The sequence below is a fragment of the Peromyscus maniculatus genome, chromosome 8 (genome assembly GCF_049852395.1).
Source record: "Peromyscus maniculatus bairdii isolate BWxNUB_F1_BW_parent chromosome 8, HU_Pman_BW_mat_3.1, whole genome shotgun sequence".
NCBI classification, from domain to species: Eukaryota; Metazoa; Chordata; class Mammalia; order Rodentia; family Cricetidae; genus Peromyscus; species Peromyscus maniculatus.
Window position 1 is genome coordinate 5,862,879 of NC_134859.1, and position 24,318 is coordinate 5,887,196.

General features: G+C 43.4%; 1 protein-coding gene across 1 annotated transcript in view; it reads left to right on the plus strand.

The window, feature by feature from the left end:
* Grin2a (glutamate ionotropic receptor NMDA type subunit 2A) overlaps window positions 1–24,318 on the plus strand; it is a 420,443-nt gene that overhangs the window by 320,512 nt on the left and 75,613 nt on the right. Inside the window, exons 6-9 of the mRNA XM_015985718.3 lie at window positions 9,465–9,670; window positions 17,652–17,820; window positions 17,925–18,078; window positions 24,142–24,267. Of these exons, the coding sequence (XP_015841204.1) occupies window positions 9,465–9,670; window positions 17,652–17,820; window positions 17,925–18,078; window positions 24,142–24,267 (655 nt within the window). The remainder of the gene's footprint in view (window positions 1–9,464; window positions 9,671–17,651; window positions 17,821–17,924; window positions 18,079–24,141; window positions 24,268–24,318) is intronic.

A 24,318-nucleotide genomic window follows, 5' to 3' on the forward strand; every position in this document is an offset into this window, starting at 1 on the left:
TCTGTGTGTCTGTCTGTGTCTGTGTGTCTGTCTGTGTGTCTGTGTCTGTCTGCATGTCTGTCTGTCTCTCTCTCTCCCCTGTACTCTACAGGGGAAGCAAGCATAGTCCCTTTCTAAAGGAAATAGGTTACACACTGGGGCCTCCAACCCGTGCATCCCAGCTCCCAGGGCATCACTCTGTCCATTGCAGAGTGCTGAGTGCTCCCTTCCCTGACTGAGTCATGGGGTACTCTCCCTGCTGAAGCAAAGTACTCAAGCATTTAAAATTTTCCTTGAAAAGTCCACAAGTAGATCCGATGCCAACCTTGGAAACCTTGGGGTCTCTGAAGTCTGGCATGCTGAGCTCAGAGTCTATAACCTGCTATTTGATTTTGGACAAGTCACTTAAGTCGTCAAGTTTTTCAATTTGCAAAATGAGGATGACAGCTTTTATTCCTTGTAGAATCATGTCAATAAATAAGAAAATGCCTACTGGGGGGACTGTAGTATCTCAATAAATGCCACTGACTATACTTACTAGTTATTCAATAGTTATTATTATAGCCCATGAAAAGCTGACTGATACAGAAACTATACAATAAGAAGGACTCCCAGGAGCATGTTCAAAAAATTAATTAGTGATTATGAGAGGTCCCTTTACTTTTCCATGAATTTTCAAGTCTCTGATGTTAGATCTTTGCAATGTGGAATCAAAGAGAAGGAAGAAAACACATTAGCTGCTTAGCTAATTAGCAAAGCACATCACTTTTAATAATTAAAGGGACACTGAAGAAATAGGACTTTTGTCCACCCCTGGGGACCTAGGAACAGAGGAGTTCCAAAGATTATACACAAGCTCCTGAAGAAAATGAAGTCAAAGACTTCCACTTTTAAATTTAAATTTCAAACATGAACAAGCCTTGAGCTATTCTCCCATTGACTGAGCCTGAAGAGAAGAACGCTACATATGATCCTTCTCTACTGCTCCTGGGCATGTATCTGAAGGACTCTAAGTCAACTTACCTCACAGATATCTGCACATCTGTGTCTGTCACTGCAGAGGTCGTGATAGCCAAGTAACAGAATAGTCTAGGTGAATGAATAAAGAAAACTTGCTATTTACACACAATGGCATTTTATTCGGCCATAAAGAATGAAATTTCATCTTTTTCTGGAAAATGGTTGCAACTGGAGACTGTTATATCAAGTCAAATAAGCCAGGCACAGAAAGAAAAATGCTGCATATTTTTTCCTTATTTGTGAGTTTTAGGCTTGTTTATAGACATATAAAACCACACACTCACATGCACACACATGCACACACACACACTCTCACATGCACACAGTGTGAATGCAGAAGAGGGGGTACAGGTAAGGAAGAACACTAGTAGGGAGTATGAGGAAAGGGGATATACTCAAAGAACATTACAGACTTGAAAAAAAAAGTCTTTCTGAAACCCAACACCATATAATAAATATGCATAAAAAAGAATGGATGTAGATATCTGAGTTGTTTGTGGAAATGTCAAAGACCAAAACGCATCTCCACAGATGACCAAATCAGTGTCCAGTTCTACAACGGTTGGTGCTCTTATCTGTAGAGATATTAGATTAACTCAAGAGTGGTTACAGAAGGAAAAAAAGTCAACAGCTTCAATGTGAGCTGTGTAACAATTAGGCAATTCTGAAATTTCAACTGAGAGGAATTTAATTAAGGCTCTAATAGCTGATTAAACTCATTTAGATCTGCTGGCAATTGCCACTGGTTATGTAAGTCACCCAGGAAGAAAGATTTCCATCCATTTCTCCAGCTTCATTTAATTCTGCCTGTAGCCAAAGGTATAATCTTCTTGGTGCTCCTCAAAATAGGGCCCTTGAATGACCAGAGCAGAAAGCTCTAAGACTCCAGCAGAAATGTCTGGATCCCAGGCCTCCAGCCAGATCCAGCACTGTGGAAATCCCAGACTCCCTCCCTTCCTCCTTTCTTCCCCCCACTCCCTGTGGTGTATAAGAATATGTTTGTGTGTGCACATGTGTGTCTGTACATGTAGAGAACGGAGGTTGATATCTGAGGTCTTCTTCCATGTCTCTTCACTTTATTCTTTGAGAAAGGGCTTCTCTGTGAGCCTGGGGCTCCCTGACTCTTCTTCACCAGGTAACTAGTGAGATGAGGAGATGCCCCTGTCCCTGCCTCCCCAGTGCTAGGAGTTCAGAGGCACCATGACATTTCCTATTTTATTTTTATTTTTATTTTTGGTCCTGAAGAGCTAAACTCAGGTCCTCATGCCTGTGTGGCAAGCACTTTGCCCATTAATTCAGTATCCCCAGCCATATGAGTTCATTCTTTTAAAAATTTATGTTACATTTATCTATTCACTCTGCTTGTGTGCATTTGTGCATGTGAGCCTCAGTGTGAATGATGAGCTCACGGGACAAATAGAAGGGGTTAGTTCTCTTCTTACACCACGTGGTGCCTAGGGGTCTACGTCAAGTCATCAGACTTGGCAGCAAGTGTGTCTTTACCCATCAAGCCATCTCACTGGCCCAAGTTCATTCTTTTTGTTTATTTGTGTTTTTGTTTGTTTGCTTGTTTTGAGATAGGTTCTCACTGTAGATCCCTGACTGGTCTTAAGCTCACCATGTAGACTAGACTGGCCTTGAATGCACAGAACCTCCTGCTTCTGTCTCTCAATTCTGGGATTAAAGGTGCATGTCTCCATTCATGCCCTCCCCGGCTTCCTTTCTAATCATCTCCAAAGAGTGAAGTTCACAACTCCACCTCCTTCAATTGCTGCGTTGAAAATGTCTCATTCTCAAGTGGCCCCTGAGTCTCTACTGCCTTGAAACAAGGCTGGCTAACTTACAACTGCTTCTCAGCAACTTCTTTGTAGGGCTTGTTTGCATGTAACTGGCCTGGAAACCTGAGTTCCACAGTGATACCTGGCTTCCATGTACTAGCCGCCATTGGTGAACTGAAGTACCAGATTTGTTTTAAAAATACGACAGACTGCTGAGCCACAGCATATTGTGAAACACCCTGGTCACGGCATATTGTGAAACACCCTGGTCACAGCGCATTGTAGCTTACCCAGAAGCTAGAGCGGTGGCGCAGAAACTTGTGCTGTCATCCCTAGACCCATCAAATTCAGATCATTCTGGGACTTCCAGCCGCCACCTCTGACACTAAATGACCCAGTGTAGTCCTGCTGTTGGCTTGCATGTGCACGGATAAGCTTGCAGAGGCCCGAGACACTAATGGATGGGCCTACTTAGGCAAGAGATGGACATGAGATCCTTCACAGGCGCTTCTCTTCCACCTTTTGGGAGATTTTTACGTCTCAGGTGGAGAGACATTGGCCTCCTGCTTGTTTTACTTTCCTCTGTAGCTGCTTCGGCCTGAAGAGCTTGTTCCTCATCCTCCCTCCAGCTCGAAAGGAAATCTCTACTTGTTAACTGGAGTGAAATGTTCTCTGATGTTTTGCACAAACGAAGTGTTTGTTTCAAAGCCGACTTTCTTCTGTTTATTAACTCACCCTCTGAGCTCCGGGGCCCAGACAGACTGGGGCATAGTTGGTGTGAACTCAGCTTCCATTGCCACTTTTAATAAATGCCTCTGATTTTTATTTTCATAATCTCTATTGCCCTGTATCCAAGGAGAGGAGTTGGGTAAATGGTCAGTTTCCCTCTTTTAACTTTGAATTCTATTAAAAAGAATAGATGATATTGCTGTGGTTCCGTCCAGAAAATATTCCAGTGACCAGTAGCTGGTCACTGACTGCGCTACTACAACAACCCAGGGCTTCATATTGCAGGCTGACCAACCTGGAGCTGATGCAGAGTTTTCTTTCAAGGCATTCCCAGCCCCACCCCACCCGTAAGGACTGGATACATCTTTAAATTCTATCAGTTCTCCTAATTTGAGATGCTATGAATTTATGCCAATCTTACCACTGAGTTCTATGTGAGTTAATCAGCTGCCTCCTGATGCACATCTCTTTGCAGTCAGAATCTTTACGGCAAAACCTCTTTCTTTGCACTGCTTTAGGAGGAGGGTGTGCCATAAAATACTCCCCTCATTGAAAATCTCCCCTAAGTTCCACCCATACATTCCAATCATCCACAAGCTAAAGATAAAACCCAAAGATGCACACCAGCTCTTGGCCTGGTTCCCATTTGTATGTCCACAGCAGGAAACTGGTCCTTTCTCAGCGCCCCGTGCTAACCCAGCACAGCATTCATCTCACCTGTTACTGTTGGCTACATTATGCCTTCGGTTGTGCTACAGATGGACTTTGCACATGCCACACCATCACTCTACCACTACGTTATCTGTGTTCCCAGCCCTGAAATGGGACTGAAGCTCCTCCACTTTTCTCCAGCCAGACAGGAAGTGCTGCAAAGAGGGGCGGACTCTCTGAGGACTGTCACTGGTGTCGCCCCAGGAGCTCCTGCCGCAAGTGAAATGAATCATTCACTGCAGGTGTGTGGAGTTCATGAAAGAACAAGTGAGGGAAATAAAAAGGTACACACACTCGTGTACACACGCGCACACACACACATGCACACACACACACACACACACACACACACACACACACACACACACGCACATGTACACACAGGCAGTTCATGTGGAGAATTGCAAACTACTAGAGAATTGGCATTTGAAGTGGCTGGACTTGAAAAGATCTGGTAGGATTTCAGTAGGTGAGGTTACAGGTGAAGTAGTCCAGCTAGATGAAATCCAGGAACTATAGGTACTCGAGTGGGTGCTATTCAGGGGAGGTTTGGTGAAAAATGTGTATGTCATGTATTATAGCTTAGCATCTTGTCTCTCTGTGTGCTTACATGAACATGTGTCTGGATGTGTGAGAGCATGTTGTAGGTATGGTTGTATGTGGAGGTTATAAGCATGTACAGGTATGTGCTTATGTATAAGTTCATGTATAGATGCACTGTCTCATGTTGGTGCATGCTTGTTTATTGGTAAGAGCATGAAGGTTGAGTGTACATGTGATACTGTGAGAGAATGCAGAGAATGTTTGACGGGACAAACAGAAAACCAGAGGAGATGGAGAAAGATTGGTTGGAGCTGTGTGTGGGTGGGGCTTCAGTTTCACAGGCAGCCCGAGGGTTTGATCAGGGCTAGACTCGTTGGCATTCTTGTTGTTGCTTATTTTTGAGACAGGGCCTCATATAGCCCTGGCTAGCCTCAAACTGGCTTTGTAGCCAAGGATAATCTCGAGTTTCTGCTGCTCAGCTTTATGCAGTGTTGATGATCAAACGCCGGCCTTTATGCACGCTAGCTCATCACTCTACCAACTGAGCTACATCCTCCCCCGCCTCTGGTGTTCTGGTGCTCATGGATGTGTTTTTATGGTTTGGAGATCTGAAAGCCAACTATGCAGTTATTTTAATTGTATCTTGTAAGAATTTCATAAATAGATTAAATAGGATCAAACACTCACAGCCCTTTGGAAAAAGAGATGCACACATCTATTAACCTAAATTCTTCAGCTGCTTGCTGTTCCTGTGACATCCCTCTGAGCTTATCCAGACATGAAGAGGCAGAGACATTAACTTGAGACACGCAGTTTCTGGAGCTGAAATTATCTCTGCTCTGAGAACATATTGGCTGAACATTTGCAGAGTAATCATTGCCCATTCACAGGGCACTTTCTAGAAGCTGAAGGCAGTTAGCGTCCTCAAAGCACTGTATTTAAATTATATTAATAAGAATGGATAAAAAATCCTTACAAAGTTAATTTCTCCTTTTTATTTTTCTTTCAGTGAAATCACTTCTCTCCATCAGAGGTCAATTATTTTTCTTTGTCCTCCAAACTTCAGTATATTTGCTGAAAATGCCCCAAAGCTCTATCATCAAAATTCAGTTTATTTTGAAGGCGAAAGATTTTTTTTTTTCCTCCTCCCACACAGCCTATTTGGGTGAGTGGAGGGCTGTGTTTAAGGACGAAAATATTCATGATAGAGATTTTTTTAAAAAAAATCTGCCCATAACTTTATTTTTTTTTTACAGGAGGTATGTAGAAATTAAAATGGTGCTGAGAGCGGTGCCAGACTTGATAAGAGCTCAGGAAAAGTCGGCATTCAGTCCTGTAAGCCCCAAAGGGAGCCCAGGAGATGGTTCAGTCAGTAAAAGGCCCTGTAAGCATGAGGACCTGGGTCCCATCCCCCACCCCCAGGTGGTGTGCACCTGTAATCCCAGTGCCAGGGAGGCAGAGTCACGTCTGTCCCTGGGCTCACTGCCCAACTAGGCTGGTTTGATCAGTGAGGAACTCCATCTCAAAAACCAACCTCAACTCTACAGAACTACCAGCAACTGGGGAGTGCCCGAAGGAGGAGAGGTGGCCAGTTGGAAGAGCACACCAATGGTTTGTCTAGTGCCAAACAGTCAGCCCTGAAAACAAACATATAAGTAACACTGTATGGACTGAACAGGTTCTATTTAGAGATGTACATGCACGCATGCAATAGCAATTAGTGAACAAAGAGACCATGAATTTGAAGGAGAGAGGGAAGGGAATATGAGAGGGTTTGGAGGGAGGAAAGGGAAGGGAGGAATGTAATTAAATTATAATCTCAAAAAGAAAACAAATGGTTTCATAAACAAAACCAAAATGAAACAAGGTAAACAGTGCCTGGTGAACAACAGCCAAGACTGACCTCTGACCTCTACTCACATGCACTTGTATGCACACACCCGCAGCGCGCGCGCGCACGATGCTATCACTATATTGTTCTGGTTTTTCTATTACCTAGCTCAATATTCACTCTCTAAGAGCTTGTTCTTGTCATGAAACTGTATCCTAATAGGCTGAGCAACATTTCCAAGGAAAGCTCTCATTGGCTCATCCATCCACATGTATATTATTTATATTGGGAATTGGGAAGCTATGCCTGGAAGGCAGGAAGAGCCTTGACACTATAGTGTGATTATTAAGAACGAATGAGTAGAAACATCAAGAGTAGGTGGGACAGTGTGTCTGAGTCTCAGAGAGCCAAAAGGAACAGTAGCTTCACTGTGTGAGTTAGGGAAAGTTACACAACCCCTTTGTGGTGAACTATTAAGTTGGAACTATGTGTACCATGTGGGATCTGGGTGTGGTGAGGGCACACAGACTAAGTGACCATGTTTCCACTACACAGAAGTGACCTTGTGTAACTGTAGTATGGAATGCTGTAGTAGAGACAGGCACAGAGTTCTCCCTCTCTGGGGACAGCAAAGATGGCTTTTCAGAGGATGTGATTTTGGAGTTCTGTCATAAATGCTGAACACAGAATGAGAGCATCCGCTGTGTATATCCTGTGCCTTGCTAGGTCCTAGGCTTTGTGCACTGTGCACATTTTTGCCTCCTTTGGACCTCACTGCAGTCCTCGGTTGTTTTCTGCATTTTGCAAATGGAGAAAGTGAAGCTCAGAGAGGTGACGTTCCCAAAGTCATTCAGCTAAAGGGTAAAGCTAGTAGGAACACTCAGAACCTCTTCGCCCCCAGAGGGTGAACCCACTCCACCACCCAGCCTTTCCTGGGGGTCAGGTTTGAGTTTTTCAAGACAACTGGAAAGGAATGGAAATTATTGTTAAAAATGTTTGTTTATGCTTGTGTATGTATGCATGTGTGTATGTGTGTGGGGGTGTACACATATGTGTGCCTGTGTGTGGAAGCCAGAGGTCAACCTCAGACCTTAGGTGTTGTTTCTGAGATGCTGTCTACCTGGTTTGGGGGTGAAGGTTTTTTTTTTTCCTTTTTTGAGTGCCCTCAGTGTCCTGGAATTCACTGACTTACGAGACCCAGGGATCCACCTGTCATTCCCTCCCCAGTAGTGGAATTCCATTAGATCTGTTATGCCCTACTTTGTCATGTGAGTTCTGGGGACTGAACTCAGGTCCCCAGGCTTGTGCTACAAGCTCTGCCTGTGCCCTCTCTCCAACAGCAAGGTTTAATGTATGTATAGATTTGGTATTATTATTTGACCACTGTCCCTCAGCTGACTGATAGAACTGGGAGGGCAGGAACCATTCTTGGCAGGTAGCAGCACACAGTAGGTGTGCAATAAATCAATGATGAACCAAGAAAGAATTCCACAGGCTCCACCTTCTCCCTAGCTTTTACCTCACAACATGGATAGATGAGCATGCTTGCCTTACCAAATGAGTCTGCCAACCTCTGTGTCTAAAAAAGGACGCTATCACCAAAGCTAGACAATTTTGTAATTAGCCACATGGGATGTTTCTTTACAGCCAGCAAAAATTTTCCAGTGCAAATGATGAGGTAATCTCAGAGAGCAGAAACTCTTTTTCTCTTCTTCACCCTCTTCACCTTCTGGTACTCAGTGTGTCTGGATTCTCTTTAAGGGCCTGAGATTCATTTCTGGTGACACTCACGTCACCGGAGGATAGGTGAGTGGGTCACATCAGCACAGGCAAGCCTGCACTCGGCACCCAGCTTCTCTGCTGAGGTGCTTTCCTTGGTTGGTATTACACATAAAGCGCTGACCCGCGGTGTCGGGCAGCTGCTCCGGAGGAGGAAGGAGAGAGCGAGGCGAGGCGTGGAGGCAGCCTTCTTCTGGCGAGTATGTGAACAGCGCCAATAAACTGTCAAATAAAATTAAGCTTCAAAACATACAGCCTTCAATTTGATTTCACTAAGATGCTGGCTGCTGCTTAGAGGGAATACAATCGATTCTGTTTTGACAGGTCTTGATGCGCACTAGGCAGTAACAGTCTCCGTTCTGTGGATTAGTAAAAGTTCACCTTCATTTGCAACTTAAATGGGACCATATGAGAGTGAAATGATGCTTCTAATCCCATCACTGCCTCCGCCCATGAGGTCGTCTCTTTGTTCAACCCTCCTCTCCGTTTTTGCTCACTCACTTCACATTACTCTTTCCTTTCCTTGCTGTTTCTCAGCATATTTTCCTGCTTCCCGCTCACATTTTCCTTCCTCTCTAATGGAGTGGAAGCCTGAGGTCCCCCTTATGTAACAGGCACTTGGATTTTCTGTATATGCACTGCTTGATTCTCCTAACACTTAGGAAGCAGGTGGAATTGCATCATGGGACAGATGAGGAAACAGATGCTCCTGTAATGAAGAGCTTGCATAGTTGAGAAGTGGGGAGATGCACATCCAAGTCTATATGTCTGTGACTATCACAGTCCATGCAGTTTCCATGACACCCATGGCCCTGAACTCTGCCAGAACATTGGATCTTTCTGAGAAGCCCCAGAAGTACATCACTGCCAGATACGCACATTTCATTAGCCCCTAGAGGGATGTGGGAGGTGGAGGAGCTGCCCGATATTCAGGTCTTCACCTTTTTTTTAGTATACAAGCAAAACATACATCAAGGTCTGTGGCAGTTAAGCCCCTCAGGTTGTTAGATGTCCTGTCTCCTGTGAGAAAGACCTGCCTTTCTGGAAGTCGGTGATGTATGAAAGCACAGTGTGTCTTTGTGTTTGTGATGCAGGTGGGCAAATGGGAGAACCAGACCCTGAGCCTGAGGCATGCTGTGTGGCCAAGGTACAAGTCCTTTTCTGACTGTGAGCCAGACGACAACCACCTGAGCATTGTCACCCTGGAGGAAGCCCCCTTCGTCATCGTAGAAGACATAGACCCGCTGACGGAGACCTGTGTGAGGAACACGGTGCCCTGTCGGAAGTTTGTCAAGATCAAGTAAGTTCCGGGGATGCTCTTGGCTAGATGTGTTCATTCCTACCTAAGAGCTTATGTAAGAGTATCTAGAATCCAGTCATAATATGAAATATATTCCATGGTCATGATCATGGAGATTAGAAGACTTACATGCCTGGAGATGTACCAAATATGCATTCGTTTAATTACAATGTTGATATGAAGTGGGTGTTCTTTGTTCATGGGAAAGTGATACTAGCAGATTATAGGAATATTAAGAAACTCTTCAGGGCTAGGGAGATGAATTGGTTGGTCAAGGGCTTGTCTTGCAAGCACCAAGACCTGAGTTGGAGCCCTAAAACCAATAATAATGAAATAATGACGACAATGACGACGACGATGACGACAACAACAACAACAACAATAATAGTAATAATAATAAACCAGTCAGGCATGGTGGCACACTAGGAAGGTAGGGACAAATGGAACCCTAGGATTCACTGGGCAGCCAGTCTAACCTACTTGTTGAGTTCCAGGTTAGTGAGAGAGCCTGTCTTAAAGTGAGGTGTACAGCTTTGCTAAGAAACCATCCAGGTTTGTTCTCTGGCCTTCACATGTGTACACACAGACACACACACAGACTACACACACACACACACACACACACACACACACACACACACGGACACACACGGACATACACATACACATACAGACACAGACTACAAACACAGACACACACATACGTAGACTGCACACACATAGACACATATATACACACAGAGGAGACTACACACACATGCAGACACAGACTACACACACAGACACACATACACAGACTATACACACACATATACACATACATATACATATACACAGACACATACATACACAGACAGACACACACACATATACACATATATACACACATACACACACAGACTGCAAACACACACAGACACAGACTACACACACAGACTACACACACACATAATATACACATACACACACAAATAAAAACACAAAGCACAAGGAAGAAACCTGTTTAAGGCCCTGCAGTGAATGGGCAGGAAAGGTGGGGTTCGAACACAGGGCCAACAAACAGCATCATCCCACACCTGCCCCTCCGTCTTCTCCTTGTAACACTCCCTGTTTTCCGCCCCTCTGGGCCCCTCCCTCCAGCACATTCTTCTCCCTTCTGCCTCTTACATTTCCCAGATAGGCACTTTCCAAGTTTAAATGAAAACCTGCCTGAGCTGGGGGTGACCTCGGGGTGACACCAGCCTTGCACATGACTTTTATGGGGGATCCAGGAGGGAGAGGATGCATTTGTGCCATTTTCTCTCTTGTCACACTGAGGAGGAAGCTGACAGTAAGTTTAGAGTTCTCCTTCATGAAGGAACCCTTTTGGGACACAGACGCATTTATGGCCAAGACAAAGATCTTGCAGTCATGCGTTGAAAATGTCTGAAAGCAGCTCAGCCAATGAAGGACCAGGGCAAATGAATCTGCTAGGCCTTGTGAAGGGAATCTGTAGAAGAGTTACAGCTCATAAGGTAAGGGTTAGACATTCGAAGGCCGGGAAGAAGGACATCCTAAGTGCAAAGGCCCTGCTGTTGGAAAGAGCTTAGCAAGCTTGATAAACCAAAGGAAACCTGTTGAAGACTGGAGAGGAGGGAGCTGGAAGGATCATGGAAGCGAAAATGTGGGAAGGGGCTCAGGCATCAGGGGCAGGATTCTGTGAGCTGAGGTTGATCAGATGAAAGCAGTGTCTCCCACAAGTCAAAGAGGTTGATGAGATGAAAGCAGTGTCTCCCACAAATCAAAGAGTGTAACCTCAGCAGGACACCTCTGACCATCACAGCACTCTGCCTGAAGCAGCCAATCATGTGGGGCTCCCTGTGTTTCCAAATCTATGGGAGGAGTTAGAGTGTAAAGTCAGTAGCCTTACTGGGAACCATCTCAGCTGGTGGAAAGCTTGCCTAGTGTGCAGGAGGCCCTGGGTTCAATCCCCAGAACCGCTGACTACAGTGGTGCGAGCCTTTAATTCTAGCACTCCAGAAGAGGAACGGGGAGGGTCAGAAGTTCAAGATTATGCTCAAATACATAATGAATTTGAGACCAGCCTGGGGTACATGAGTTTATGATATAAATGTATGATATGATATGACATACATACATACATACATACATACATACATATATACATACATATATATTATAATCAGTAGCCTCAGAGGCAAAACTAAGTAGATCCAAGTTCTGAGTCATATTTCTATGGAGAAACATGAACCCATATAAATTACTCTATTTAAAAGAATTGACTTTTCTATTGAAGATTAAACAGCTTAATACATTCAGGTTCGTGGTTTGGGTTCCTGCAGGTAGGTGGTAGCTTTCAGCTCCCCTTTTCCATGTGGAAATGTGAAGAGCTTGCTGTGCCTGTGTGTCCAGGCAAAATTAAGGTGCTGGATTTCACTTAGATCAGCAGAAAGATACCAGGATCCATTGATGCCGACATTAACACAGAGGAGAACAATTGCTTTCCCAAAGTGAAAGGCTCTGTGCAGGCCTGCAGAAAGAGCCCAACCAGACATCTGTTTTCTTGGTAATTCTCTGTCGAGGAAGACCTTTTGTGCTTCACATCTTATCTCTAAAACAGTGGATTCTTGAGTGGACTCACGACTCTTCAGAATCTGAGGAATGACTTTCCATCTGCTCCACCAAGTATTGAAGGCACGGAGAGAAAATTGGAAAGATTATTTGCCTTGATCTGTGTGGAGAAGTGGTCATTCTACTAATAAACTCCTTACCTGTCAAATCATTGACGGGAAGAGAGGGAGTTCATTTAAATTTATATGTGTATATATATATATGAAATTATTTTATATATTGCAGATTCAAGTATTGTATATCTCTCTCTGTGTATATATATACATGTGTGTATATATTATTAGAAGATACTACCTTGAAGCAGATGTCCCGGTATTCCGACTGTTACGAACTTTTTGCCTCCTCTTCTGCAAAGTTCCTTAGATCTGGGGGTTGTGGTGTAGATAAAGCAATTTGGACTTGGAACCCATGATAATTTGTTCTCTGTACCTTGACCGGTTGTGGCTTTCTGTAATGGACTCTGTCTGCTATGAAAAGAAGCAACTTTGATGAGGAGTGAGGCTTACACTTATCTGTGGCTATAAAGGCAAATATTTAGAATACAGCTAGAATTGTCCTGGTTTAGGAAAGAGGCAGGAGTAGGTTCTCCTCAGGATTCCATAGCCTTAACAGCTGTAGGTGATAGGCTAGATTTATAGTACCAATAATTCTTTTATACTAGAAATGCCTTACATACCTTTTCATGTAACCACCCATCCTAGTTGTCAAAATTAAAAGAAGGTCTATTTTGGCTCGTAATTTTAGAGGAGTTTCAGTCCATTATGGCAATGTGATGGTTAAAACTGTCATTTGACAGGATCTGTTGTCACCTAGGATGTACCCTTCTGGGCATGTCTGAATATAGATTGGGTTCATTGAGATGGGAGGGCCCATCCTAAATGTAGAAGGCACCATTCTCTGGCTTGGAGTCCTGAATTGAATAACAAGGAGAAATCAAGCTGAGGGCCAGCATTCCACTCTATCTCTCTGTCTCTGTGTCTCTGTATCTGTCTCTGTGTCTGTCTCTGTCTCTATCTCTTTCTCTCTTTCTCTCCCTCTCCTTCTTGACTATAGATGCAATTAACCAGCTGCTTCCCATTCTTGCTCCCATGCCTGTCTGTCCATGATGGACTGTACCCTCAAACTGAAAGCCAAGTGAAATGTTCACTTTCTTGTTTCCATCAGGTATTTGGTCACAATAACTAGAAAGTTAACTCAAACAGTGGGGAAGGCATGGTGGTGGTGTGGCTCCATCCATGGTGGTTGGAGACTGGCCTGGATGTCTTCATACAGAGCAGATGAAGAAGCAGAGCGTGAAGAAGTGAGGCTGGAATATAAGCCTCAAGAGCCTCCTCCCAACAACCCGCTTTCTCCAGTGAGGCCTCACCTTTCAAAAGTTCCACAACCACCCCAAACAGCAGCCACCTGCTAGTGACTAAACATTCTAACATATGTGCCTGTGGGAGACCTTCACACTCAAACTGCGCATGTTTCTAGTCATCCTGTAAAGTGATGACTAGATGAAGATATATCTCCATAGTGCTGGTGGAGAGCTGAAGAAGCCTGAGTATCATTTCCTAGGGTTTTCTGTGATTAAGCCACACCCCCTTCACACTCACAAAGGCTGGAAAAGGAGTCAGCAGATGTTTGTAGTCATCAGGTGCTCTGTACTCAGTCAGCATAATGAATTTAATTAGTAACTTTGCCTGTCTTTTTCATGTTGTGTCTTTTTGTTTTGTTTTGTTTTTAGTTTGACAAATTACTTTAGCTATTTCAAAATATAACATGAAATCTACCAGTGTAGGGTTTATTGGAATTGTAAGCATTCCTATTATTCATTCCTGGCGTTTTTCACCTTCCCAATATGACTTTTTATTCCTATTGACTAACAACCCTTCATTCCTCCCCCATCTCCAACTCCCGACAGTCATCATTCTATGGCCCATCTCCTTGATTTGACTTCTTCAGGTCCCTCATGTGAACAGAGCCATCGGGTTTGTCTTTTTGTGACTTGTTTCTTACACATCTTCACTTACATGTCAGAATTTTATTCCTTTTTAGAGCTACACGTATAGTATATCCCACCTTTAGTGTATCAGTTCATAATTAAAATTAGAATTTTTGATCACTTATCACCATTGGAGCCTCAATACTGCAGGTGACTTATTCCATTCCCACATTAATTTTACTCTCTCACTATGAAATAGATTATTTCATGAGGGGCCCCCTGAGACACAGATACAACAAGCACAGAGTGGACCAACAGCAACTCGCTCAGACATAGGCACCTCTTAGAGGAGGAGATGGGCAGACGTCAAGGCAGAAGTACATGCAACAACATAAAGAGCAATACAGCATCACCAGAACCTAGCCCTCCTCCAACAGCAAGACCTGAACATCACAAGGTAGAAGAAGCAGAAGAAAGCGACCTTAAGAACAGCATCATGTTGTGTCTTTAGGACCTAGTTGCTTACATAGAGGAGGCACTCACTGGGTGCATATGGGGTGAACATTCACTGTTGCCATCTATATCTAGAAATAAATCTTGTGGTCAAGGGATGTCATTAGCTCACAGGCTGACTGAGGCAAGGCCAGTGAATACCTGTGATCTTGACTCTAACATACGGAGCATCAGTAACTTTTGTCTGATATCCCAAGAATCTTAGCCAGATGAAGGAAGAGGAATCAGTGTGTGGTGCAGTCACCGGCAGAAAGAAAGAGAATCTAATCAGGGCACACATGTCAAAGCTACATATAGAGAAGAAAATGCTCTTGTCATTAACCGAGTGTACCTAGGCTGTGTTTCTATTGTTCTTCAGCCCACTGTAAACCCTCTTTTCTGAGTATTCAGTAGGGAAGAAGCAGGTACTTACTTCCAATAATTTTATAACATTGGTTCCACAAGTCATTATATGTGGATGTAGGCAGATGTGGCTTCTTAGATGAGGGTAGAAGGTCAGAGAAGTTTGCTTAGGTTGTAGGGTAAGACAGGGAAGTCACCATGATGCATCTGTCCTAAGGAAGCCAGGTCATTGAGTAGAAGTCTGGGATAGGATCAGGTGTAAAGGTTACAACAGTGAGTCAAGTGAGGCCACCATGGCCTTGAAATAAGAAAAAAGATCTAACCTGCAGCTCACTCCCATCACGACAGTTGTACTGCCGAACATTTTCACACCATGTATGCAGACACTAAGAGACATCTATGAGGCCTGACACGTGTGTATCCAATTCGATGCAGAGTGCATACTCACTAGAAAATGTGGGGAGAATATCTCAAAAGCATGGGAAAGAAAAAATACCCTGCCTGTCAAATACAGCTACCTTTCCTATTTAATTTTTTTTCTGGATGGTCTTTTGAGAGGTTTGATTTTGTGTAGCTGTGCTTATGTTTGTATTTCTTTGTACCCTACTTTTTCATAAGGCGTGTAAACCTTTTCCTATTTTGATCTTGAATTTCCACAAACACTATTTGGATGTTTAGTTAACAATCCACTGTGTAGATGTATGAAAAATGGAGTTTTCCAATAGAGCAGGTATTCCATGACTGTGGGACTCGCCTGCAGGACTGAGCTAACAGGATGCCCATTGATGCAAGGCAGAATTGAGTGCAGTACCAAAAAGATCTTTGGGTAAGGTTCTCTGGGAGAAATTTCCTACTTGTTTTCAAAGATCATGGTGCTTCCTTTGGTTGTGAAGGATTTGTATGGCTATCTCTAGGACCTGACCTGTCAAGTGAGTAAAGCCAGGTGACTGTAAAGAAGAGTGAGCAGAGCCCTGGGAGGTTACAAGGTCACCTTCAATATGGCAATGCTATGTGAATCTTTTTTTTTTGCCTATGAATGTGTATGTGGTGTGTAGGTAGATGTATGTTCAACTGTGTGGAGCACATATGTGTATGCATGTATGTATGTACACTTGTAGAGGCCTAAAGTTGACATCAGATTGCTTTCTCAATTGCTGTCTACTTTATTTATTGAGGCAAGATCTCGTATTGAACCCAGAATTTACCAGTTACTCTTAGTCTATCTGGCCAGTTGACGATCTCTACCTCTCGTGCCTGGATTACAGGCAGCCACCATGCCTGCCTGGCCTCTATGTTTTGGGTTCTGGTATCTGAACTCTGATCTTTACATTTGTGCAGGAAGTGTTTCCGTCCTGAGCCACCTCCCCAGACCCTGCTGTGTCCTCCCAGGACTTTTCCCTGCCCTGAGGTGCTGTCCTGTGAAAGTGCCATCTTTGTAATTCCTACCATGCATTTACACAGAAAGAATGTTATAATAAACCCTCACTCGAGACTGGCAGCTCTGGTGAGAGGTGAAATCCACCACTCCAGAACAGCAGAAAGCTCAGGTGCCCCGACTAGGGCACTTTCTTAGGAGCACTCACTTCTCCCTTTGGCTCTAAGAGCTCATCAGGGTGAAGATGCAGAAAAACCCTCCTCTCCTCAAGGCTTTCTAATTCTGTGCTCCATTTCCCAATAAGTTTTTTTTTCCCCAAGATTAGTTTAGATCAGATGACAACAGTCCAGTCTAAAGAGGTTTTATGTGTTCAAAACTCTTTAAAAAATAAGTGTTGGTAACTTTCTTCTGGAGGTGTGAACTGTACCAAATTCAGAGAAATTTTGTGAAGGTGAAGCCCACAGTTAGTATACAGCACTTATCAGAGTGCCTAGTCAATTAGCATCACTCAGTTAATGCCAACTGTCATCATTTAGCAGTTTGGGGGCCTGAAGATGTAGCTCAGCTTGTAGAGGGCTTGCTTAGTATGCAATGGCTCTTACTTTTGGCATTCAAGAGGTGGAGATGTGAGAATTAGAAACTCAGAATCATTCTCAGCTACATAAAGAATCTGAGGCCAGCCTGGACTATGAAACCCTGTCTCACAAAACAAGGGCTTCAGGAAGCAGCTTAGTGGATAAGAGTTCAGGACATGAATGCCCAAAGACCTGAGTTTGAATGTTAGCACCTATGTCAAAAGCTGGTAAGCATGGCTGTATGTGCCTGTAACACCAGCACTGAACATGGAATAGGAAGAAACATACTCTGAGAGATTGTTAGCCAGCCAGCTTAGCCAAAGTAGCAAGTGCCTTCGATTCAGTGAGAGACCCCATCTCAAGAGAATAAAGTGGAGAGTGACAGAGGGCATGTGGGTATTCTCCTCTGAATACTACACATGTGCACTAACATACACACACACACACACACACACACACACACACACACACACACACACACACACACACATTAAAGAACTTCAGAACTCACTTCCCCTTTTGAGCTTCAACATCTCATCCAAAAATACAAATGTATATGTAGCCAAGAACACAGCCTTCCAAGAGTAACTTTCTGTGATCCTTGGATTTTCTTGGCAGCAACTCAACCAACGAAGGGATGAACGTGAAGAAGTGTTGCAAGGGGTTCTGCATCGACATCCTGAAGAAGCTGTCCAGGACTGTGAAGTTCACCTATGACCTCTACCTGGTGACCAATGGGAAACATGGGAAAAAGGTTAACAATGTGTGGAATGGCATGATAGGTGAAGTAAGTCATCTTTGCTACCTCCAGGTTCTCATCCCATCAGAGGGTCTTGGGGTCCAGTGGTGCTGGGAAGAGAGGATGAAGGTCATGTTCTTTCTTCCATCCAGGTTGTCTATCAGCGAGCAGTCATGGCCGTGGGCTCGCTCACCATCAATGAGGAGCGTTCGGAAGTGGTGGACTTCTCAGTGCCCTTTGTGGAGACAGGAATCAGTGTCATGGTCTCCAGGAGCAATGGCACCGTCTCCCCTTCTGCTTTCCTTGGTATGTGAATTTCATAGTAATAACTTCCCTGGGGAAAAAAACCATGGGCATTCTGGGCTGGGGAACTGCCTCAGCTGGTACAGAGCTTGCTGTGTGAGCATAAGGACCTGAGTTTGTCCCCCAGGTTACGTGTGAACTCTTCCAGCTAATGGCCACCCTATCCCCTCAGTTCATATTTTTTCATTTATCTTTAACTTGGGCATTTCTGCTGGTAAATACCATCACATATTTAGATATTGGTCTTGATTATGTAGAATGAAAATTAATATATTGCTAAAACCAGAAAAACATTTTAAAAAATGAATTAACCTGTCTGTCCACAGTTAATTTAAATAAGCCTGTAGGTCTTGATTCACCATCCACACACACCTACCTTCCACTAATCATTTGTTTATTAAAAGTAATGGAAACTGCTGAGTGATTTATTCCAGTACTGTAATAAACAGAAATAGTCTGAGGAATATACACCGATAAAGAATTAATAGACTCGTATTTTAAAGTGTGCCTATCCTTCTTGCCATATAATTTGAAATAGGAAGTGCTTTCAACTTTCCTTCTAACAATTTCATAAATGTGTTTACATAAAAGACAATCAAGGTGGAGTTACTCTCCCAGTGTCCAGTCGCCATGAGCACAGGACTGTATGTGTGCTGGCATCCCGGTGGGAGTCAGAGAAACTTCCTGGCACACAGCCAAGTGCAATTAATTTCTTCTTTAAAGTGACTGTGTGCTTACTAGAAATTATTTTCTAGAAGTTATCTTGTTGAACATCTTGAAGTGCAGATTATTAACTTTTCCCTGATATTCCCATATAAATGAGTTTGTTCATATTTGGGACAGTGAAGACAGATGTTTGTCTCGGGATGAAAACTCTAGGAGCAGGGAAAATGGTTTTATTAAGGTCAACTGAATTTCTTATACATTTCTAGAGACAGGAAAACGTCATTAAAGAAAACCACAAGGGCTGGAGAAACGGCTCCGTGGTTAAGAGCACTTCACTGCTCTTGCAGAGGATATGAGATGAGTTTTTTTTAAAAATATTTTTATTTTATAATTAAATTTTACATATCAGCCACAGATTCCTCTGTCCTCCCTCTTCTTACCCCCAGCCTTCCCCCCCAATATGCCCCCAATTCCCACCTCCTCCAAGGCAAGGTCTCCCCTTCAGAGTCAGCCCAGCCTGGTAGATTCAGTTGAGGCAGGTCCAGTCCCCTCTGCCCTACACCAAGGCTGAGCAAAGTGTCTCAGCATAGGCCCTAGATTCCAAAAAGCCAGCTCATGCACCAAGGACAGGTCCTGGTCCCACTGCCTAGGGGCCTCCTGAACAGTTCAAGCTAATCAACTGTCCCACTTATCCAGAGGGCCTGGTCCAGTTCCATGGGGGCTCCTCAGCTATTGGTTCACAGTTCATGTGTTTCTGCTAGTTTGGCTATTTGTCCCTCTGCTTTTTCCAATCATGGTCTTGATATCTCTTGCTCATATAATTCCTCCTCTCTCTGGTCAATTGGACTCCTTGAGCTCCACCTGGGGTTTGGCCGTGGCTCTCTGCATCTGCTTCCACCAGTCACCGGATGAGAGTTCTATCATGACAGTTAGAGTATTCAGCCATCCGATCACCAGAGCAGGTCAGCTCAGGCACTCTCTCAACCATTGCCAGTAGTCTATAGTGGAGGTATCTTTGTGGATTTCTAGGGACCTCTCTAGCACTCTGCTTCTTCCTATTCCCATGGGGTCTTCGTTTATCATGGTATCTCTTTCCTTGTTCTCTCTCTCTGTTCCTCATCCAGCTGGGACCTCCCACTCTCCTAAGCTCTCTCTCCCCGCCCCCATCCTTGCCCTCCATTATCCCTTCTCACCCCCAGTTTGCTCATGTAGATCTCATCCATTTCCCTATCATTGGGCGATCCCTGTGTCTTTCTTAGGGTCCTCCTTACTAGGTAGCCTCCCTGGTGTTGTGAGTTGCAGTCTGGTTATCCTTTGCTTTACTTCTAGTATCTACTTATGAGTGTTCAGTTCTTAACACCCATATGGCAGCCTATGATGGCCTGTAATTCCAGTTACAGAGAAGCTGATGCCCTCTTCTGGCCTCCATGGGCACTACATGCATTAGTGCACATAGACATACCCAGCCACAAACACATACACATTGAATAAATAAATTACAAACTCACACTGACTTGTGGATACCAACTTCAAACCTATAATCTTGCTCCCCAAGCCTTTATTTATGTCACGTCAGCAGCCAGTATCACTGCCAAGCCACTTTCCCTTGAGTACAGTGTTGACTAACAGGATTTTTGGAGACCGCTTTATTCACAGCAGCATATAGAATGACTATTTTCATTTCTGATAATCCAGTTAAGCTGTTGAAATCCTTGCCACTCACTGCATTTGAGCTTTGCACTTGTTACTTCAATTTCTCCAACCTTTGTTGGTCTAATAACGAGCTTGAGAAAGACATATCTTGTTATGTTCTCCCCTTTGTCCTTTCGTTTGACAGATCCGTATCTGGAGGGAGCCTCATTACACCAGGCAAATACAACTGGCTCATCCTGCAAGTAACGCAGACTCTTAGTCATTATGAGATGGGCGTTTGATTAGCTTCCCTGGCTTATTTTTTCTGCATTGCCCACCAGACTGTTTAACATAACACAGCTCTTCTTGGGGTTAAGAAAAGATGGGGGAAGGACTGAATCCATGCAGTCATGTAGAAAGAAATGCATCTCTTTTCACAAAATGCCCATGTCCCTGACCAGAGAGAACTTTTCTCCAGTGCAATCAGAGACCAAGAGTATCAAGTGGCTTGTCTCATAAAAATGGGTCACCGATATTGAATTTGGCCTCAACCCACTTTTGGTAGACTTTTTTAATCCTACCTGGCTGTAGACTATTTCCATTGGAAGTCAACTCTTTTGTCCAGTTTAACACCCCTTCTTCATACTGTCTCTTTAAAAATAAATTGTTCAGGAGGGAGCTGCTTTCAACACTGTTTTCATGCAGTAAGCTTAAAATATTTTTCCTGGTCTCCAGATTACATCCCTGTCTGATTGACTGTGCACCCCTTATTTACAGACATCATGTGCAGGTTTTGAAAGTCATAATGAGCCGAGCTAAGCTACATTTTTCCATTCATGGGCTCAGCCATGCGGAGAGCCTAAACACTCCAAATCTGATGGTGCCGCTCTTCGTTAGTTCCTATTCTCTCTCCCCCACAAACTCCATTAACTCGCTTGGGAAACATCGGGCAGGTAATGCTGCTGAGCTTTTGTGTGAAACCATAACCAGGCAGCTCTTCAAGGACAGAGATGACGTCTTGTGATATTTCCATCCAGTTCTTTCTAAGAGCTTGCCGAGTAGGTTAGATTCTTACATCCATAGAAATGCTAACCTGGAGTCTCCTACACTGAAGTTCCTTCATAGATAAATGTTGAATCTGTTTTAAACTATCGGATAATATTAACTCAGAGCAATTTAAGATATTTTTGGGTCACCCCTCAGGTGCTATGGACTGGTCCACTCTGTGTGTGTGTGTGGGGGGTCTGTAAGTAGCAGGGCACAAACAGGTACTTCATCTATTAAAACCAGAATACTGGGTCACTAAGATGACTCGGTGGGTAAAGGGACTCACCACCAAGCCTAACTACTGGGTTCAATCCCAGGGCCCCACAGGGTGGAAAGAAAGAATTGATTTCTGCAAGTTGTCTGATAACCTCCACAAATGACCCTTGGCAAGCACACAGACACACACAGACACACACACACACACACGGACACACACCGACACACACGGACACACACACACACACACACACGGACACACACACACACTACATATATATGACATATGCAAAATAAATAAATAAAAACTCAATAAAATTTAAAATCATACTCCTGAAGCAGAGCCCTTGATTCCTGAGGCATGATCACAAGCCAAGAGACTAATGATGTCACCTTCAAGTGAGGAAACATTTGGATCAGTGGCCAGGATCAGTTTTCTGAGTAGTATGTTAGGGATTAGTATGTATTCTGCCAAACAAGATCTGCTGCAGTTTTAAAAATTCTGACACTTGAACAGAATGCAGTAGTGATTTACCATTTTTTTTTTTTTTTTTTTTTTTTTTTTTTTTTTTTTGGTTTTTCGAGACAGGGTTTCTCTGTGTAGCTTTGCGCCTTTCCTGGAACTCACTTGGTAGCCCAGGCTGGCCTCGAACTCACAGAGATCCGCCTGGCTCTGCCTCCCGAGTGCTGGGATTAAAGGCGTGCGCCACCACCGCCCGGCTATTACCATTAATTTTTATGATGGTATCAGGTCCTACAGTGAAATGGGAGTTAATTAGTAAGTGTGATTTTATTAACTGAAGGTGCTTTTTCAGCACTGGGGATGGCATTTCACTTATCATTTTTGGCTTTAATTGTGGAATCAGTCATTCCGTCCACTGTGTGGTGTATGTATACAGTATTGAAGAGGCAGGGTTAAAGGCTTTCCACGGGAAAGCTCATGCACTCATCATGTGTCCCAGCAAGTACACCCTACTTGCAGAATTACTTTAACATCTTTATTCTTGATGATTAAATAATTTTTTGATTTCCTAATTATCCATCTACTTATCTTCCTTTTGGATGCACCTCATTACCAGGCTGCAGTGATTCCAGGAACATAATGTTATTTATTACTCTAGCTGAAATCAGCTAAGATAAATTTCAGTTGCAGCCTCAATTCCTTGAGCTCATTTTTGTGTTAAACAAGGAAGCTATCCCATCACATGTTGCCCTTTAACACACTCACACTATTGAAATTGCATCCCAAACCAGGCTCTAAATTATCCAGTATCATCCACACTACGTGCTTGCTGTACATTAAGATCATCTCTTTGGAATCTGCCTGTGTCAGGCACCCACAGGCTCTATTCCTGACTGACATGAGCACTTCATAAAACTTGTAAAAATGGTAAAGTATTTACCATCAAATGGCATTGTCATGCTTATTATGTTTTACTCTCAAAAGTGTTTCTTCTGGGGAAAATGACTTTCAGTTAATTTGTGTCTGTGGGTAATATACTCCCCACGATGCAATCAGTTGGAGTTGCATTCATTAAGATTTTTTTTTTTTTTGCTGAATTTTCTAGCCCATCCATATCATGCATGATAACACAGCTTTAATCAGCTAATTTTCATATTCTCAATCAGGTTAAGTGGAAGTGTTCCTTTATATACAGGATCTCTGACCTTTCTAGAGTGTTGTAAGACTTAGAACCTTGTGCCCCACATGCTTCTGAGACACCTGCCTACTGCCCAAGTTATGTACAGTGAACTATTAAGATGACTTGTAAGGAAAGCAACTATTTACCCATCTAAGGCTTCATCACCTCTGCTCTCCATGATGTCTGATGGTATTATTTCACGAACATAATAGCTTAGAATAGCTTTTGGTTGTAGTTAAGCCCATCACCCACCTCAGTAAGACATGTAGGCCACAGGGATCTCATCCATCTGCAGCAGAGGGTGGTAAACTGTGACTTTCTAATATTCTTATCAAGTCCATGATTTTATAATCCTTTGTAACAGGTTATAATTTTCCATTTACTTCTGAAATTCCCCACACATCCTCACCACTAGTATATAAAAATACAAATGAAAGTAAAAATTTAAACCACACATTTGTCACATCCATATACTACCTATTTGAGTCTGGCTTGTTTGTCCTCAGCTTTGGTTCTCTAGATGGTTCTATGATTAGGTGGGGCCCTGTGACCTGTTTGTTTGCAGTCTAACATATTCCTTCTCATCTTATCATTCTTTTTTGCTTATATTATCCTTGACCTGGTTTATATAATGTCACATTCTCTTCTCTATTTTTATTATCTCATGTACAGTTTTATGAAGTGTCTCAAATCATTTTATAAAGAATGGTTTCACATATGAATAAAAATGACCAGCTTCTTTGGAATGATCAGATTTGATGACAGCAAGTTCCATAAGCTTTCGGCTGGGTGAGTGGGCTTCCTGCTGGGGCTGAGGAAGAACTGACTGATTACGTGATTGTCCTTATCTCTTTCCCTGCAGAACCCTTCAGCGCCTCTGTCTGGGTGATGATGTTTGTGATGCTGCTCATTGTCTCTGCCATTGCTGTCTTTGTTTTTGAATACTTCAGTCCTGTTGGATACAACAGAAACTTAGCCAAAGGGAAAGGTAAGGAAGCCTTCACAAGCCTGGTACAAAGTGAATGCTGTTTCAGGGCCA